General features: G+C 43.3%; 1 protein-coding gene and 1 long non-coding RNA gene across 2 annotated transcripts; one reads left to right on the top strand and one right to left on the bottom strand.

The window, feature by feature from the left end:
- Window positions 1–1,007: 1,007 nt before the first annotated feature.
- Window positions 1,008–8,637, bottom strand: HSP90AA1 (heat shock protein 90 alpha family class A member 1). Its single transcript, XM_081860907.1, has 11 exons — window positions 8,478–8,637; window positions 6,737–6,895; window positions 6,281–6,647; window positions 5,923–6,056; window positions 5,241–5,549; window positions 4,646–4,811; window positions 3,640–3,830; window positions 3,330–3,477; window positions 2,709–2,977; window positions 1,882–2,215; window positions 1,008–1,742 (listed from the first exon to the last, which is right to left on the bottom strand). Exons 2-11 carry the CDS (start codon window positions 6,893–6,895, stop codon window positions 1,633–1,635), a joined length of 2,187 nt encoding a protein of 728 aa, XP_081717033.1. The 5' UTR covers window positions 8,478–8,637; the 3' UTR covers window positions 1,008–1,632.
- A 2,994-nt stretch (window positions 8,638–11,631) lies between these two features.
- On the top strand, window positions 11,632–18,000 carry LOC309345541. The gene is made up of 3 exons (XR_014158297.1): window positions 11,632–11,923; window positions 14,062–14,146; window positions 16,752–18,000. It is a non-coding gene; the product is annotated as an uncharacterized lncRNA (long non-coding RNA).
- Window positions 18,001–18,798: the final 798 nt, after the last annotated feature.

Raw genomic sequence — 18,798 nt, 5'->3', positions numbered from 1 at the left:
CTACAGAAAGTGGTTTACAACTGGCCTTCGATAGGGTGACACACCGTATCACCCGAAAGACCAGCTATGCAGTTTGGGGATTTTCTTGAGAGCTCACACAGATCAAAGGCTCAGGTGGTGGGGTTAGCCATGATTGTTTTACCAACTGCAGCCCTATTCAGAGAGGTCAGACCTAGCCACAGTAATCCATGTTCTAGACACGTCCAAGATTGTAATGTCATCTCCATGGGACTGCACTTGAAGACAGCCTGGAAATTCAGCTGCTTCAGAATATACCCACCAGGGTCTTGATGGAGACAAGGTGGCAAGACTCCTGAACACTATACCAGCAACACTGGTTGCTGGTGTATTTTCAATCCCAACTTAAAAGTACTGGCTTTAACCTTCAAAGCAAGTCACCTGTCACTTGGTGAATCAATACTTCATAAATCGATACATCTGTTGAAGCAGTTCAGTTTGTATTAAATAGTACTCCCAGCTACACCCCACCAGTCACTCAAATGGTAACATATGACACCAGGGGTGTAGAGATGAACGACAAAGGAACCATCAGGTGCTTGTGTGCGCGCTCTTAGATCCTGGTCCTCACCAACAAGGAGGAACTGTTTGACAATTTAAGTACTGGAACTCTTAGTATGACTGTTACCAAGCTTTATCAATCTTATTCAATGAATCTGAAGAACCTATGTAACAGGAATTAGCAAATGGTCATTACCATCCCAGAGCTTCCTCTTAACATAGCACTGACACAGGGCCTCCATATTGTTTTTAAAAGGTTTTAAAAGCCAGGTTCACGACTATCATCTTTTTTTGAAGTTTGTAAGCCTGCACTTTGTTTTATAGACCATTCTAGGAGCCTTTTTTGGCTGAAGAGTAGGATAAAAGTTTCTCAAATAATTAAGGCTGTAACTAAATTTTGCAGCATGTATGCTGATCAAACTTTGGCAGTAGCTACTTATAGACCCCAGTAAAGGAATCCCATTGAAAACAAAGTAATTCAACCAAGATACATTCTGAACACTTTTATTTCTAGATACTTCCAGAGTAACTGTACATGCAAAACTGCATTAGTCACAATAGATTTACAGTAGTCTCTAATCTATTTTAAGTGTGGAATTTAGAATCCTTTTTACAGTATATAAAAAGACTAAACATCAATATCCCAGAACTTTGAATAGGATGTTTAAATATTCCACTTTTTAAAGTTGCAATACCTAGTTACTAGGCATTGTATGTTACAGATGGTTGAGTTATCAGAACTTCAGAGGCTTAACAGCAACATTGCAGAACAAATCTAAGCTCCCAACGTATTCCCCCCCCCCTTTTCTGTCCACAGCCAACCTCAAAACCCTGCCAATTCACTTAACCAATAGAATTTATTCGCCTGTATATAGGATTGTACAGTGCTATTTGTCATGAGAAGACACTCCCTCAATGGCATCTCACATAAACTTTAAAAAGAAATTTAACAAAAATAAAGGTGTAACATCTTCAAAAATAAATATAGAGAGGGAATGCAGACAAGTGTCAAGACGTTTTGGCAGGTCACATTCATAATATACAAAATATAACTTATTCAAAGCCAAGGGCAAAAGAAATATATCCAAATTTCTCTTTCAAGAAGTCAACCATTTAATCCACTTCTTCCATGCGTGATGTGTCATCATCTCCTTCAAGTGGTGGCATTTCTTCAGCAACTGCAGGGGTAGTTTCTTCTGTAGCAGTATCATCTTCATCTATACCTGTAATTAAATTATAGTGTTTTATCACTAAATTTAACTCTAGTATCTTTAGCAAAAATTGAATTCTATACTATGTTTATTTCCACAACAATAAAGCTTTCCCAACTATACAACATTTAGTTAACGAGATTTAACTTACCCAAACCAAGTTTTATCATTCTATAAATACGGTTGGCATGTGTCTGGGGGTCTTCTAGACTGAAGCCAGATGACAGGAGAGCAGTCTCATATAGCAGGATGACCAGGTCCTTCACTGATTTGTCATTCTTGTCAGCTTCTGCCTTCTGCCTCAGTGTCTCAATAATAGAATGGTCAGGATTGATCTCCAGATGCTTCTTGGCAGCCATGTAGCCCATTGTGGAGTTATCCCTGAGTGCTTGTGCTTTCATTATCCTCTCCATGTTTGCTGTCCAGCCATATGTGCTGGTCACAATACAGCATGGGGAAGTCACCAATCGGTTGGAGACTACAACCTAGGTAAGTACATAGAGAGATTTAGAGAGAAAATCCATACAGCTAAATGTGTTACAGTACTAACATTTTTGCACGTGAATGTTAGCTTATTGGGTATTTAGTTTGTACCAAACTAATGGGGATTAGTTGTACCAAACTTTTAATGGGGATACATGCAGGCTACTTCAACATACAAGTACACCAGCATAATTAAGCTTTAGTTATCAAACAGCAATCCATTAGGTAGCACTAAGAATTTAAAAGATTTAGACAAAGATTATTAAGGTGGTATAGTGGAAAACACCACAGATATCACATCGGCTGGGATTAGGTCTCAAATTCAATCTTTGGCACCTCCAGTTAAACACTATAGAGTCAGAGCTGGAAGAACTTCTGCAAACTGTTGCTTGGCAAAATGAACTAATAGTCTAACAGTAACAGATAACTTATGAACTTGCAGGAAACAATCTGACAACTGCTTTTACCAGAGTTTATATATTATTTCATGCTTACCTTCTCTACTTTCTTTTCAAGTATATCTTTCATGATCTTGCAGAGGCTTTCAAACTTTGCTTTCTTCTCCTCCTGTTTCTTTTTCTCCTCTTCATCTTCAGGAAGTTCCAGTCCCTCTTTTGTTACTGAAACCAAAGTCTTCCCCTCAAATTCTTTTAGCTGCTGTACACAGTATTCATCAATGGGCTCAATCATGTAAATTACTTCCAAACCATGTTTACGAAGGCGCTCCACAAAAGCAGAGTTTGCTACTTGATCTTTGGTTTCACCTACAAAGAGAGAAACAGATTCAATTATTTTAACTAAGCACTCCTCCATCCCCAAAATTAAGTTAAGACCAGTTTCCCTCAAATGAAATTTGCTACCAAGCCACAAACGTATGCAGCACCAATGCCCAAAGTAACAATAGTCTAAAACACAGATGAAATATGGCAAACCTGTGCAACAAATTCAAATTCTATAAAGCTACCCTTGGTCAATACTCAAGTCAGTCTAAAATGCAACATCTAGACAACACAGACAGTTTCCCAATAATCCTCACGTCAATCAAGGTAACTAGACTTCATTTCACTACTGAGAGTTGTCGTCATTTTAGCTTCTAGTTATAAAAGTGAAACTTGCCTGTAATGTAGTATATATGTTTCTGATTTTCCTTCATCCGGGTGCAGTAATCTTTTAATGATACCATCTCATCCCCGGATGCAGAAGTATAGTATCTCAATAACTCTGATAGTTTCTTGCGATTCTGTGAATCCTCATGTATGCCAAGCTGGAAGGAAGTTACAATTTTTATGTTAGGTATTACCCAAGACTCAAAAGAAAGTTTTAAACATTTGATTGGGAGCTGCCCAGAGTGGCTGGGCAAACTCAGCCAGATGGGCGGGGTATAAATAAATTATTATTATTAAGTGCATTATCTGACCCAACCAACCTTAATGTTTTTGGAAAACTGCTCATAGAACTTCTTGTAGTTTTCTTTATCTTCTGCCAACTCAGTAAAGAGTTCTAAGCATTTCTTGACTAAGTTCTTCCGGATCACTTTCAGAATCTTGCTCTGTTGCAGCATTTCACGGGAGATATTTAGAGGCAGGTCTTCTGAATCAACAACACCTCGCATGAAATCTGTGAAGAACATATTCATTAGCCTATCATGCAGAGTGATAATCTATTCCTAGGCATGGGTTATTTATATGCCTAAGTAATGGTATGTTGCTTTCAATTTATAACAAGGTTTCCTGAAACAGTCATCCCCTAGGGTAGATAGGGCACAGTGAAAGGAGTTAATAAAGACCTGGGGTCAAAAAGAGCCTAGGGTTGTAGAAGTAGTTTATGATGGCAAGTGAATAAAGATTAATCAGAAATAATTGCCATGGGCATGTTACCTTCTTTGCAAATGAGAAGCCTCTATTTAGAAAGACAAATCCATAACTACTATTGGAAAATGCTGCTTTATTGCCAATTGTTTTAAATACAGTTACAGGGATCAATGCATGGTATCATTATTTCCCCTCATTTTACTTAATTGTTCCCAGTTATGGTATTTGATCATTAATAAATGTTGATTATATACTTCTTGATTTTACTTTATATTTGCATAAAATTTAGGTTGGGGTCACTGACACACTTTGTAAGCTCTTTTGAGTGGCAAGTGAATTCTTAGATTTGGGAAATTCTGATTTAGAAAAAAGGTAGTACATCATGGCAGCGTTATCATGCTGCACACACATCACTCACTTGGCATTAGAACTTATTAAAAAATGGAATTTAAAACAGAAGCACTCCACACATAACATACATTAGTTCACTCAAGATATGCGAGGGGCTGCATTTACACGTTATACATCTTCCAGGCCACTCTGCATGCATCACAGGTAGCAGCAACTTCCATCCTATATCTACCAGGATATCACTTAGTAGATGCAGAGCTATTTACTTACTCAGATATTCAGGGATTAATTCTTCACAGTTATCCATGATGAACACTCTGCGCACATACAGCTTGATGTTATTCTTTTTCTTTCTGTTTTCAAACAAGTCAAAAGGTGCACGCCTTGGAACAAACAAGAGTGCTCTGAATTCCAGCTGCCCTTCCACAGAGAAGTGCTGCAAAAAGAGGAAGTTGTAGTGAAACATCTGGAGATCCCAAGGATTCCTTCACCCCCTATGTGCCCACTTCCATTGGCGGAATGGGCACTTTTACATGTGCCATGTAATACCCGCAGCACTCATTGGCACAATGTAGCAGCACTGCCACTTTGTAACTCCTTGCCCATTGATAGTAGGCAGATGTATTCACTGTTTTCTTTTTTGGTGCCTGCTGAAGACATTCTTATTTAGGCGAGCCTACCTACATTTTTAGAATGTTTTGTGAGTTTTAACTTGTCAGTGGTTTTAACTTTCTGTAGGTTTTAAATTTTGATTGCAATTTTTTTTAGTAATGTTACTGTTTCATCAATTTTGTAAACCTCATTGAGGGCCTTTTCTACAATCAAGCTATACTACAACTTTAGATTCCATAAGTAACAATCTTACTTTGACTGCTAGATGATCTTCCCAGTCATTGGTCAGGCTCTTGTAGAATTCTCCGTATTCTTCATTAGTAATGTCATCTGGGTTCCTGGTCCAAATTGGCTTAGTCTTGTTCAGCTCTTCCTGGTCAATGTACTTCTCCTTGATCTTCTTCTTTTTCTTCTTGTCGCCCTCTTTCTTTTCCTCTTCCTCATCAGAGCCAACATCTTCAATCTCAGGTTTATCTTCAGCTTTTTCTTCCTTTTCTTCCTTCTCTTCCTCTTTTTCCTCAGCCTCATCATCACTCACCTCTTTATCACGCTCTTTCTCCACCTGCCCACAAAAAACAAAGTTGAAACAAGGCCAGTGAATTTGCATGACTGAACTACATCACAAGTGAAAAGACCACTAGTTGATAAGGAAGCACATAAGCCTCCACAATACCACTTTCTTTCACAGCTTTGAACTTCAGTTGCCCTCCTATTCCAACCTATTAGAGTGACTAGTTAATCCAAAATAATTTGCTGCAACCTTTCATTATTAAAGCTTTACCAATGCTTGAGCATGCACTGAAAATTTTGCTTCCCTTGCCATTTTTGACACACATATGTGAACTGCTTGGTAGTTCTTATTTCGAGGAGAATTAAGAACTATGATTTTTGTATCTGGTACACAATACAATGGTTCTGGAGACAAAGTCACTTACAAAAAGTGTTATTGGATATCCAATAAACTGGGAATGCTTCTTGACTATTTCTTTAATTCGTCTCTCTTCAATGTATTCTGTTTGATCTTCCTTCAAATGTAGAATAACCTTTGTACCACGGCCTAAAGGCTCACCTGCAACACAGAGTTACAGAAGTTAACTGCCACTGCCACAAAAGCTATTTTGAGTATTTGACTGCTAAGTAACAATTCCAAACAGCCAACTTTAGAATTTAATATTTTAATGTGCATAATATGTTGGCTCAGTACAATCACTGATCTAGTTTTGTACCAGAGCTCTAGTTTTCCTTAGAATCATGGCAATTTACCAATAAGATGAGAACATTAACATTCCTTACCATTGTCCAGCCGGACAGTAAATGATCCACCAGCTGAAGACTCCCAAGCATACTGTTCATCATCATTGTGCTTGGTGATCACGGTTACTTTCTCAGCAACCAGATACGCGGAGTAGAAACCAACACCAAATTGACCAATCATGGAGATATCTGCACCAGCTTGCAAGGCCTCCATGAAGGCTTTGGTGCCAGATTTGGCGATGGTTCCCAGGTTATTCACCAGATCAGCTTTGGTCATTCCAATGCCAGTATCCACAATAGTCAGGGTACGATCATGCTTGTTAGGAATAAGGTTGATCTTCAGATCCTTTCCAGAATCCAGTTTGCTTGGGTCAGTCAAACTCTCATATCTGATTTTATCCAGAGCCTGTAGAACACAAGGTAACCTTTTCAGTGTTTAGGAAACCTTAACATAAGCCAATTATTTGTTTTCTACCCCTTGGAAGATTTACTTACATCAGATGAATTGGAGATAAGCTCCCTGAGGAAGATTTCCTTATTGGAATAGAAAGTGTTGATGATCAGGGACATCAACTGAGCTATCTCTGCCTGGAAGGCAAAGGTCTCCACATCCTCCTCCATTGGCTGATCTTGTGTGTGTACTTCCTCTGGCATCTACCAATAGTAAAGAAATTTTTTTTAAAGCACAGATCATTGAATGTAGCCACTGAATTAACAATTGCATGTTTTAAGCATCCTAACTAGGGTCCTAAGTATCTGTTATCTATGTAGAAAGATTATGTTTAAAGTTTACTTTAGTGGGGAGTCAGTTTTAACTCAATTTCAAATATTGTATATACTAGACAATTAACTAGTTCATCAATAACAGTTCCCAAAGTAATGCTTCACAGATCAAGAATTTCTGAAAGCAGCTTGCCATGCAAATTTTTCCTGTTATAAAGTTGGTTACAAGATAGATAAGAGAACTCATTTAATAATGCAATATTTCCCAACAGTCTGCTCTCCTGGGAGTAATTCAAGCAGCAGCACCCTATGTAATCAATCACCAGCCCAGACTCTCAATACACATTGCATGGTGATAAAACAATCTTATTGTGAAAAAAGTTCACTCTGCCATACATAATATGCACCCGTTTTAAGAAATCCTGGCAACTAATTAAAAAAAGGCCAGTTTGCTGTGTGTGCGCTGGTTGCATCTACTCGGCATTAAACCCCACCGAATTCCACAAGCTTAACAACTTCTGAACGAACAGGTAAGAAAGAAGGCTTAAAGGTGATCTAGCAGTGGCTTTTTGTAATTGTAACACGAACCATTTAAACCTGAAACTCGGGGGGGGGGGGGCTCAACTGCACCTGCAAAGCGGCCCCCCTCTGCCTAGCGAAACGACCAACGGCGAAAGGAACCTAATGAAAGAGGGACACTGCACTGGCTCTCCCAAGACGCCAGTCCCTGCGCCCCCTGCCGGCCTCGACGCGGAACACACTAAATCCTTCTAGAAACTGCTAGAGCCTTCCCGCCCACCCTCTCTTTTTTTGGCCCTTTCAAACCCCTCCCTTCACCAGCGCTTTGACAAGCCAATCCTCTCGACCGTGCCGCGAAGCTGCCAGCGACTTAACGTGCACGCGCCGCCACGGCAGAAGACATTCCCCCCCCCTCCCGCACCCGCCTCCCCATCACCGCCGCCGTCCCCACGAGCGCCGCTTCCACCCTCCCCTCCCCTCCCAGTACTGGACAATCGAGCCCGTTCTCAGCCAGGACACCCGCCGCCCGCTCCTTCGACGTAACCGCCTTCCGCTTATCGGCTCCGTCATTATGTCCGTTAGCCCCGAGCAACCCTGGTCTATTTATTCTTCCCCGCAGAAAAACGCCGACTCTTTATTTATTGTGCAGTTTTCTACGCACACGTAGAACGAGCGGCGAGAGCGGGAATAAGAGACACGCGGCCCGTTTGCTTCGCTGAGGTGTTTATGCGGGGGGAAGAGGCATCTTTCCCCGCTTGTACCTTCTAAACCTCCCCCCCCCCATCTCTTCAACCGCCTCCGGTCCAACCCCGTCCTTCACGCCCCTTCTTTCCTCCGTCCTTCTCCCCTTCCCCATCACCGCGCGGCACCTCAAAGCACCGGCAATTCCGCCCCGTCACTTCTCCGATGCCACTTCTGTGGCTATCGCGACGGGTGTCCGTGAGGGGCAACAGACACCGCCAACTGCCGTCCCCCTACCTAGCGGCCTCCTCACCTTGGCGGCGGTTGGATGACCAGGCTGCTTGAGAACGCTTCCTCTCAGAGAGCTCGCTCTCCCGCTACCTCCTCTCGAGCTGCACTGCGCGGCGCCCCCGCCTCACGCTCGCCTTATATAGCCTCGCCGCCGCCTCTTTCCAGAACCATCGGGAACCTTCACTGACAGAGAACGCGCGGGGCGGGGAGCAGGCGGGGATTCGCCTCCCGCGCGAGGGGGGAAAAGGGGAGGAGCCAAGCTTGGGAGGGAGGGAGGGAGATGCGGCAAGGCGCGCATGCGCTAACCGCGCCTCTCTTTACCCTCCCACATGGAAAGTAGCAGAGTTGATATGCGAGGGGCTCTGTCTTCTTCCCTTACCCCCGCCTCGCGGGAGACTGCGCATGCGCTAGCGCAGAAGTCCCCGCGAGGGGCCGCTGGAGGAGGAGGGAAACGCTGCATCTTGGCGCGGTGACGCCGTCGCCCTCGTTACGGAGAACAACCGAGAAGCAAGGGCGGGGCTTCTCGTCTTTTCTTTGCCTTGCCCCTCCCATCCTTCATCGAACTAATGAGGAGGGGCAGAATTGCGCCCTTCCCCCCTGCGCGACGGTTGGAGGCTTGAGAAGCTTCCCGACGCTGCCTCACCTCAGAATGTCCTAGAAGCCGCGGGAAGCTGAAGGTGTTCCTCTTCTCCCGCCCCACCAACACTTAAGAAGTGCCTTGAAACGTCAAGACCTCGTTTCAGTTTACACACACACAGTTGCCCCCTTGAAAACAAACTGTATTCCACAACCCCCTCTCCTACCATGTGTGATTTAGAGCTATATATCATATATACCTCAGGATGACTCCCCATGAGCCGAAGAGTATCTGCAGACCCTCCAAGTGTCCCTATTTTCCAGGGAAGTCCCTGATTTAGAGAGCCATCTGGTTTCTGATTTGATCCTGAAATGTCCCACTTTTCCTTAGGATGTTCCTATTTTCATTGGAGAAATATTGGAGGGTATGGAGTTATCCGACCCTCCAGCCATTTGAAGACTATCTTGCATAAGGATGTTTTCTAAATGTTTTACAGTGGTACCTCGGGTTAAGAACTTAATTCGTTCTGGAGGTCCATTCTTAACCTGAAACTGTTTTTAACCTGAAGCACCACTTTAGCTAATGGGGCCTTCTGCTGCCGCACCACTGCTGCACGATTTCTGTTCTCATCCTGAAGCAAAGTTCTTAACCCAAGGTACTATTTCTGGGTTAGTGGAGTCTGTAACCTGAAGCGTATGTAACCTGAAGCGTATGTAACAGGAGGTACCACTGTATTATGTTTTTATATACAGTCATACCTTGGGTTACAGACGTTTCAGGTTGTGCGCCAAACCTGGAAGTACCGGAACAGGTTACTCCGGCGCATGTGCATGTGCAGAAGCGCTAAATCGCACTTTGCGCGTGCACAGAAGTGCCGAATCGCAACCCGCGCGTGCGCAGACGCAGCACTGCAGGTTGTGAACGTGGCTCCCGCACGGATCATGTTCGCAACCCGAGCATCCACAGTATGTTGTAAGCTGCCCAGAGTGACTGGGGTAACCCAGGAAGATGTGTGGGATATAAATAGTAAAATTATGATGGAATGGGACGTCTCTATTTGCATCGGAGGGTGCGTATCCGCAAAGGCTTGTGCCAGAATCTGTCAGTGCCTCAAAACTGCTATTGTGGCAAATGGAGCCAGCCCACCCATGAGGCAAGTGAGACAACTGCCTCAGGTGGCAGAATCCACAGATCTGGCCTTCAAGGGACGTATCACCCTCCACTGTGGTACCAGTGATGGCTGCAGCGGCACCTTCTTTGGAGGCTGGATCTGCTGCCTGCTTGGGAGCTCTACCAAAGCTGTCTCTACGGTGGCCTCCGGGCAAATCGGAGGTGCTGCTGGTCTCTCAAGAAGGAAATGGGAGCTGCCCTGTGTGGTCTCCTGGGCTCTGCACCCACCTGGCGATATTTAGATTGGGCCCCTTCCCCACACACGACGGCCTTCGATTCCTACCTTTAACGTTTGGGCAAGCTTGATTTGATTCTCCCCCTTGTTCATGGATAGATCATGGATAGATCTTCATCTATCCCTTTTTCCCTAGTGGGGAGGTCCCCACCATTTTGTGGTTCGCCTCAGTTGCCAAAATGTCTTGGTGGCAAATAACACTCAAAGTAATTTGGAGACTCCTGACCTCTTCCCCATCCTGGCACAGAGGGGAAGGGGGACTTGGTGGAACTAGACTAAATGGGCATGTGTTTGCTCCAGCTTTATCATTGCTGGGACCCAAAAGACTCCTGAGCCACTTGCCTGCGCTCACTTTCCTTGACTGAGATTCAGCCCTGAGAACCAAATCATATTTGCCACACCACTATGAAAAGATGAGAACACAGGGCCACCCCAATACATTTTGCTGCCTGAGGCAATGGGACAACAATGCACCTCCCTTTTCCATTCCACATACAGGAGGAGCCAGGTGGATATTACTTCAGCACTAGCAATCTGATAGCCTCCTGCACTGTACCTGTGGCAATAGGCTAGTTCAAGGTAGCCGGTACCACGTGCTTTTGACAGAATCTCCCCAGATCAGAATACACAAGTTTACTAAGTAGCTAAGTTCAGTAATGCACACAAACACAACATAAAATTGCACTAAAAGAGAAACATAACATTATTTCTAACAGCCCACTTGCACTACAAGGCAAGCATTCATGACTTAGCTTGGTTATGGAATAAACCACAATAGCCTTTGCTGGTTTAACTGTTTGAAACTAACACAGCAGCTACCCACCGGAAATCCTTCATATTTTCAGATTTAGGAAGGGACCTAGGAACTACATTACATCATGTCAGATCAGTATGCAGCATCTAGCCCCAAACTGAATGGTGATGCCTCTCCAGGGTTTCAGAAAGCAGTGTTTCCCAGCCCTACTAAGAGAACCCAGGAATTGAATGTGGTGCTTTTTGTATGCCATGATAAGTACCACAACACCTGCTAGATCATCCCTAGGGTCCCCTCCAACTTTACGATTCCAAGAACCTCTGCTTAAAAGCCTCCAGTGAAGGAGAGGCCTCCACCTTTCAAGGGAGTCCACTGTCGAAGTAGAGTGCTAAGCTGGGATCGTCTTTGAATCCATTGTGTTGAGTTTCCCACACCATTCATCTGGACCTGGGAACTAGTTAAGGTTAGATGAGTCTGCATGCAGGAAACTGTTCTGCAGTTACATTACTGTATCTGTGTTTAAAAATACATCATGTGTGAAACAGCCCACAGAGTATACTCATCTCCAGAACTGGAGCTCAAAAAGCTGTGCCCTTGGAAGCACACCGTTTTGAAATTCACTCAGACACAGCACTGTGTGCTATATACTTAAAGCTGCCAGACAAAAAAGCATCAAAAATAAGAAAGCATGTGGAGCCAAGGTGTCTGCAACATTTCCGGGAATAAAATAGGGTATGGGAACACACACACACACAGAGCACGCAATATACTAGAGGTTCTGTTTTCAGTATGGCTCTGCAGATTAGGCCTCAAGCTCTTATTAGAGGATCTAGATTTCACATGGGGATGTTGTCAACAATAGCAATTCTGCCTGCCATCCTTCTGCAACAATGTTTAGTCAGCCTTACTCGTTTTGATTTCCCAGCCCCTGCTGCTGACAGGGAATAACATGGTAGCATGTTGCTGGGTGTTGTGTCCAACATACTGACAGAGCATCACACAGAATGCTCACTGCCCCACCAGGGCATGTCATTTTCAGGAGCAAAACCTAATTTTTGCAAAATTATTCGGGGGGGGGTCCTTAAAAAATATGTTTTGGGGTGTGAGGAATTCAAATCTGCTATTCTTTTTGTGATTGGACAACATGTAGCTTTGTAAGTCTACGTCTGATGAAGAAGCACATAAACTGCTTTAGGAAAACCAAAGAATTTTAAGTTTACCTTCTGAAAATATCAGGAGATTCTAAATAATAATATGAAATAATACATAATAAAATTGCAAGTACTCGGCAATCATTTTTAATAATTTCTATGCAATTTTACACACATTTCATTTAGCAAGCAAAACAAATTCATATTAATTTAACCAAAATAGCTTTTGAGTTCGCAAGTCATGTTTCAACTTTTTAGAACCCAACATTTTTGGAATTTGAGAGTTTAAAAATTCAGCATGTCCTATGGCCATCCCTTCACCCCCCCCCCCCCCATGGTAAAGTTTGTCATTAAGGGAGACCTGTCTATCTTTCCAAAGTATAAGAGGCTTCATCCCCTCAGAAGGGTTGGCTATGCCTGCAATTAGCATCAAATTCGAGCAAACACACTTTGAAAGTTTCCTGCACAAACAAAAAAAACCTTGCTAAATCTGGCTGGAATTTAGCAGGCAGGCTTAATCTACTCTAGAAAGGCTGCCTTGACAGCAAATTCCAGCAAAGTTTATTTTTTAGATTCCTCATTATAGTCAATGAGGGCAAAACAGAACAAATAAAATCAGAGCATCACACAGTAGGCCTGACACGGATTGGGCTGTTTCCAAATGCTACATATAGAGGATTAATCTTGTGGTTGCAGCACAGCCTTAATATTTCTGACTAAATCACACAGAATATTCAAATGCATCTTAGAAAGGATACAGGAAAGATGCTAGGATTGTCTAATAGTGAACAATCTCTTCATTTGTTGAGATGGAGAATCCAAAGCAGAATAATTAACTAGGGTCCATTTGCATTGTATTCTGTTCATCCCCTCTACAGTTCCATCAGAGCCTCTCATTCTCTGTTATCAAGTCATCTATGGCAACAAGCAAGCAAGCTCTCTTCCAAATAACTTTGCCTAAAAATAGGCATCTGCTCCCTGTTCTGCCAAAAACATCCAGTAACATCTCAGAAGGGCACACGGGTGGAGAATCTATAGAGAGAATATACACTGCTCTGATCTCCATTGGGGACGCGGGTGGCTCCCTTAGACCAAAAGACACCCCAGGAGTTACATAGTCAACAGCTGGACGCAGATTAAGGTAGCTTTTATGATTTTATTTTGCTAAATTTCCTAGAGGTGTATCTCCATTACTATAAACTCCTTTACTATCTATAACATTAACCTATATTAACCAATAACATTGAACTATAACTATAACCACCTCTTAAGACACTGAAGACAAGAGTTTCCAACTCTATCCATCAGAAGTTATAGGCAAGTGTTATCCTATAACTTAAAATGTTTTGGGTGGTTATTGGGTTGTTTTTGTTTTGATTTTATGTTTTTATATTGTGATTTTATCCTGTGAAACGCCCTGAGACTTGCGGGTATAGGGCGGTATACAAATTTAACAAATAATAGAAATAATAATAATCAATTTCACTTTCCTTATCACAAAAGGTACAGATCTTTTGAGGAAATGGGTTTGTTGCAGAATACGTTCCAATCAACTATAATTCTATCCAAAAATAGTAACAGTCTGACGGTGTCCGAGATCCAAAGTGCAAAGGGTAGATCTGGTCCCCACCTCATCCGCCTCACGTTCCTAGAATTCTGTTCCCATGCCTTTCTGTGGATATGTAATCCATGAGTCATTCATAAAGTATACTATTTCAGTTTTGTTTCAGGTTCTGTGGTAGCTACAGCGGGAAGTGCAGCATGGTCCAAGTGTTTGCTTCTTCTTCTAAGTAAGACACTTTCAGTTTCAGGTCTGGTCAAGTACTGCATTCAAACCATTTGAATGGCAATGCCCATGAACTTTGGAGGGGCCCGGTGCCCTCAAATATTTTACTGGGGAGAGGCAAAGACCCCTTGGCCCCTAGGAGTTGGTTCCTATGGGTCCCATCCTGGGAGTAATTGACCATAGACAGGGTTCGGGGTGACACTGAATTTATTTGGAACAAAATTCCTCACTTGTTTCTTCTCCTTCCTTTGAATATTTGTAATTGATTGTTGTTGTTGTTTAGTCCTTTAGTTGTGTCCAACTCTTCATGACCCCATGGACCAGAGCACACCAGGCACTCCTGTCTTCCACTGCCTCCCACAGTTTGGTCAAACTCATGCTGGTGGCTTCAAGAACACTGTCCAACCATGTCGTCCCCTTCTCCTTGTGCCCTCCATCTTTCCCAACATCAGGGTCTTTTCCAGGGAGTCTTCTCTTCTCATGAGGTGGCCAAAGTATTGGAGCCTCAGCTTCAGGATCTGTCCTTCCAGTGAGCACTCAGCGCTGATTTCCTTAGGAATGGAGAGGTTTCATCTTTTTGCAGTCCTTGGGACTCTCAAGAGTCTCCTCCAGCACCATAATTCAAAAGCATCAATTCTTCAGCGATTGGCCTTCCTTATGGTCCAGCTCTCACTTCCATACATCACTACTGGGAAAACCAAAGCTTTAACTATACGGACCTTTGTTGGCAAGGTGATGTCTCTGCTTTTTAAGATGCTGTCTAGGTTTGTCATTGCTTTTCTCCCAAGAAGCAGGTGTCTTTTAATTTCATGGCTGCTGTCACCATTCCCTCTAATTCTTATAGGCTACCTGAAGGAGCCCGGAGACTTGCAGCCTCTTATCAATCTCACCCAGAATGGTGGGATCATGCTAACTGGTGGTTAAGAAATAGTTGGAAAACTTCCTTGCGTTTAGATACAATATCAGAACATGGGGAAGGCTACACCCATCCACTCTGCTAGCTAATGAGAAAAGGCGGGTGTGCATTCAGAAACAAGAATTTTGAAATATACTTGGAGTCGAGAGTGGATTTCATGCTCTTTATTCAGCTCATAGTGGTGAGGAGGAATGGACGTTCCCCCAGAATGTCTGCTTTATATACATTATTTACACAAAGGGCCCCACGTGATTGGCTAATTCCGGGATTCACTTGAAGGCCAATCTGGTTGCGGATTCACTTCCACCTGGAGCTGGATTGGGTGATTCCTGTGGGCCAGTCAGACTGCTGCATTCTGGACCCTATTGTTCTAGGACCAATCAGACTGCTGCATTCTGAATCCTATTGTTCTAGGACCAATCAGACTGCTGCATTCTGAATCCTATTCAACTCAGTACATAACAAATTTGATGGTTGAAAGATTAGTGTTCACTGTGAGAGAATGTGCACTTGGCAGATGGCTGGAACCTCTCTGGAGTCATGTTGGTTTCTCTCTGGGTAGCTGATCTGCTGCCTCCTAGAGGTGCCTGCTGTTTTCCTCCATCTGCTAGTTGTACACTATATTTCTTAGGAAAGCAAGGATTATAACACACACCTTTGGTCTAGAGTGCTCTCTCATCCAAAGGGAAGCCCAAACCAGATAGTGTGCAGCAGTACATTAGGTTAAGAGAACATAGGTAACCTTGCCCAAGATTTATGGCTGAGATCCAACCCTGACAACCCCAGTCAAAGTCTGACACTGTGTACTACTACACTACACTGGTTCCCACAGCACCAACACCTGCAAACTGTAAAATAGTTTCTGTATATCTCATGTTCCTTGCCCACCACCCTTCACTCAAGCAGGCAGCCCCAGGCCTGAAAATTACCTATTGGCAGCGCATGACCATGTGGCCAAAGTGTTATCATGTAGTCAGTGGTGGTATGGCATTATCGTTGTCACCATCTGTTTATTTGAAGAAGAAGGAGAAGGAGAAGAAGAAGAAAAAGAGGAAGAAGAGGAGTTTGGATTTGATATCACGCTTTATCACTACCCTAAGGAGTCTCAAAGCAGCTAACATTCTCCTTTCCCTTCCTCCCCCACAACAAACACACTGTGAGGTGAGTGAGGCTGAGAGACTTCAGAGAAGTGTGACTAGCCCAAGGTCACCCAGCAGCCACATGTGGAAAAGGGGGGATGCGAACCCGGTACACCAGATTATGAGGCCACCGCTCTTAACCACTACACCACACTGTATGCTACTCTTCCACAAAACTGTGCCGCCCGAAGCAGCTCGCAACATAATGCCTTCATTATGCACCTTTAGGTGCCAGGCAAAACGTTCCTTTTTAACCAGGTCTTTGGTTGATCTGATTGACATCCTAGGTCCTTTTAAAATGTGTTCTTTGGGGGGAAGGCTATTGGGTTATTGTTTTGATTTTTATCATGCATTTTGGTTTTATATCTTTATTTTATTCTGTGAACCGCCCTGAGACCCCCAGATATAGGGCAGTATATAAATTCAATTAATTATTATTATTATTATTATTATTATTATTATTATTGATACTAATATGATTTATTATTTATTTATTATTATTATTATTATTATTATTATTATTATTATTATTATTATTTACAGCAAAAATGGGCAAGCTCAAACCAAGCTCAAACCAAAGCCCACAAATGTCAAACAAACTACTGAGGAAACACATGCAGCTACTGAGGAAATGCATGCAGCTAGACCTTGCAGCTCACTCCCTTGCAGGTGTCGAGGACATGGGCAGCAGCATCAGTAGTGTGTGTTCACATACAAGCCAGCTGCAATATATAGCTTAGAAGGCAGTCTCCAAGGAAGCTGAGTGGTAATTCTATAGGACAATGAAAAAGGGCAAGCAGACCAAGGCAGGCATCAGAGACCCATGTGCTTTTGAAAGCATCAGCAAATAAAGCCATCTCTATAGTTCTACTGGAGTTAGGAAAAGGAATGTTGCACTGCTCCACATCCCCACTAGCAGATGGTACCTCATCAATGCAAGCTGCAACCCTACCCACGCAGAGAAGAAGGCAGAGTACATCATGCCTGCAGTTCATAGGCAGGCACGTGTGTTGCCAGAGGCAACCATCACACCCACTCCAGTCGATTCTCTCTCCATCTCTCTCTTTTCCATTGCTTTCATTTGGTGAATTAGTTGCGTCCCTCCAAGCATACAGAATTAAGGAGGGGGAAGTTGAATCTATAAAGAACAGTACAGATCATTGCATGTGAAATGTGCAAGAAACAGACCTGCTTTTCTGAGCTCCGTTTTGGAAAAGAGATACAGTCATACCTTGGGTTACAGACACTTCAGGTTGTGTGTTTTCGGGTTACGGACGCACTGAAACCCAGAAGTACCGGAACGGGTTACTTCTGGGTTTTAGTGCTCGCACATGAGCAGAAACACTAAATCACGCTTTGCGCATGCGCAGAAGCACCGAATCACAACCCACACATGTGCAGATGCGGCGCTGTGGGTTGCGGACGCTGCAGGTTGCAAACATGCGTCCCGCGCGGATCACGTTTGCAACCCAAGCGTCCACTGTACTGTACAAAGAAGGGCTGTAGCTCATTGGTAGACCATGTGAGCTGCATACAAAAGGTCCCAGGTTCAGTCTCGGTGTTATGTACTGAGTTGAATAGGATCCAAAATGCAGCAGTCTGATTGGTCCTAGAACAATGCAGCAGTATGATTGGTCTGCAGGAGCCACCCAATCCAGCTCCAGATGGAAGTGAATCCACAACCTGATTGGCCTACAGGAGAATTCTGGAATTAGCCAATCACATGCAGCCCATTGTGTACATAATGTATATAAAGCTGGGGAAACTTTCATTCCTCCTCACCACTGTGAGCTGAATAAAGAGCATGAAATCCACTCTCGACTCTGAGTATATTTCACTCTGGTTTCTTCAGGTGGGGCTGGAACTGGCTACACCTGCTTGAAACACTGGAAAACCACAGCCTTTCAAGTGACAATACTAAGATAGAAGGACCACTGGTCCAATTAGGTATAAGACAGCTTCCTGTTTCAAGTATTCTCAGATAGGCATGAACCCTTCAAAGTAATCCATGATGAACACCCCGTGGGCACACAGCATGATGGACTTCCTTTTTCTGCTGTCAAAGGGATTAGGAGGGACGCAACTTGGGATAAGAAGAACCACTCAGGATTCTAACCGTTGTTCGATGGCAGAGTAGTCTAAGAGCGTGGCTTTGTCGAGTGATGTGAAGTGAGAATATTCTCTGCTAGAAAATTCTCCGGAGAATATTCTCCACAAACTGTAAATTCTGTGTCGTCTACACAGCTGCGTTAAATGTACACACCTCATTAATCGAGAATATTCTTGGGACTATTCTCCAAAAGATTATTCTCCAGAATTTAACATCACTAGGTACAGTATACAAAAGTGGGGACATAACATCATAATTTAAAGCAGACATGGGTAGAGCCAGGGAATGTGCATATCTAACTGCCCATGGAGGTATGGCAATGGATGTGGAAAAAATAAAATAGGTTGAGCTTGGGCGGTTGATTTGGTATAACACTAGCAGGTGTTACAAGCCTTTGCGTCTATGAAATGTTAGAGACTGTGCTTTAATGGACTATATCACGATATGCAGCTTGTGCATGGAGCAAAGGCTGTTCAGGAACATTGTTCTCCAAAAGCATTAAAGA

This window comes from Podarcis erhardii (genome assembly GCF_964252035.2).
Source record: "Podarcis erhardii genome assembly, chromosome: 1".
Taxonomy (NCBI): Eukaryota; Metazoa; Chordata; class Lepidosauria; order Squamata; family Lacertidae; genus Podarcis; species Podarcis erhardii.
The sequence above is the reverse complement of the archived record's forward strand: the minus strand, read 5'-3'. Positions and strand labels throughout refer to the sequence as shown.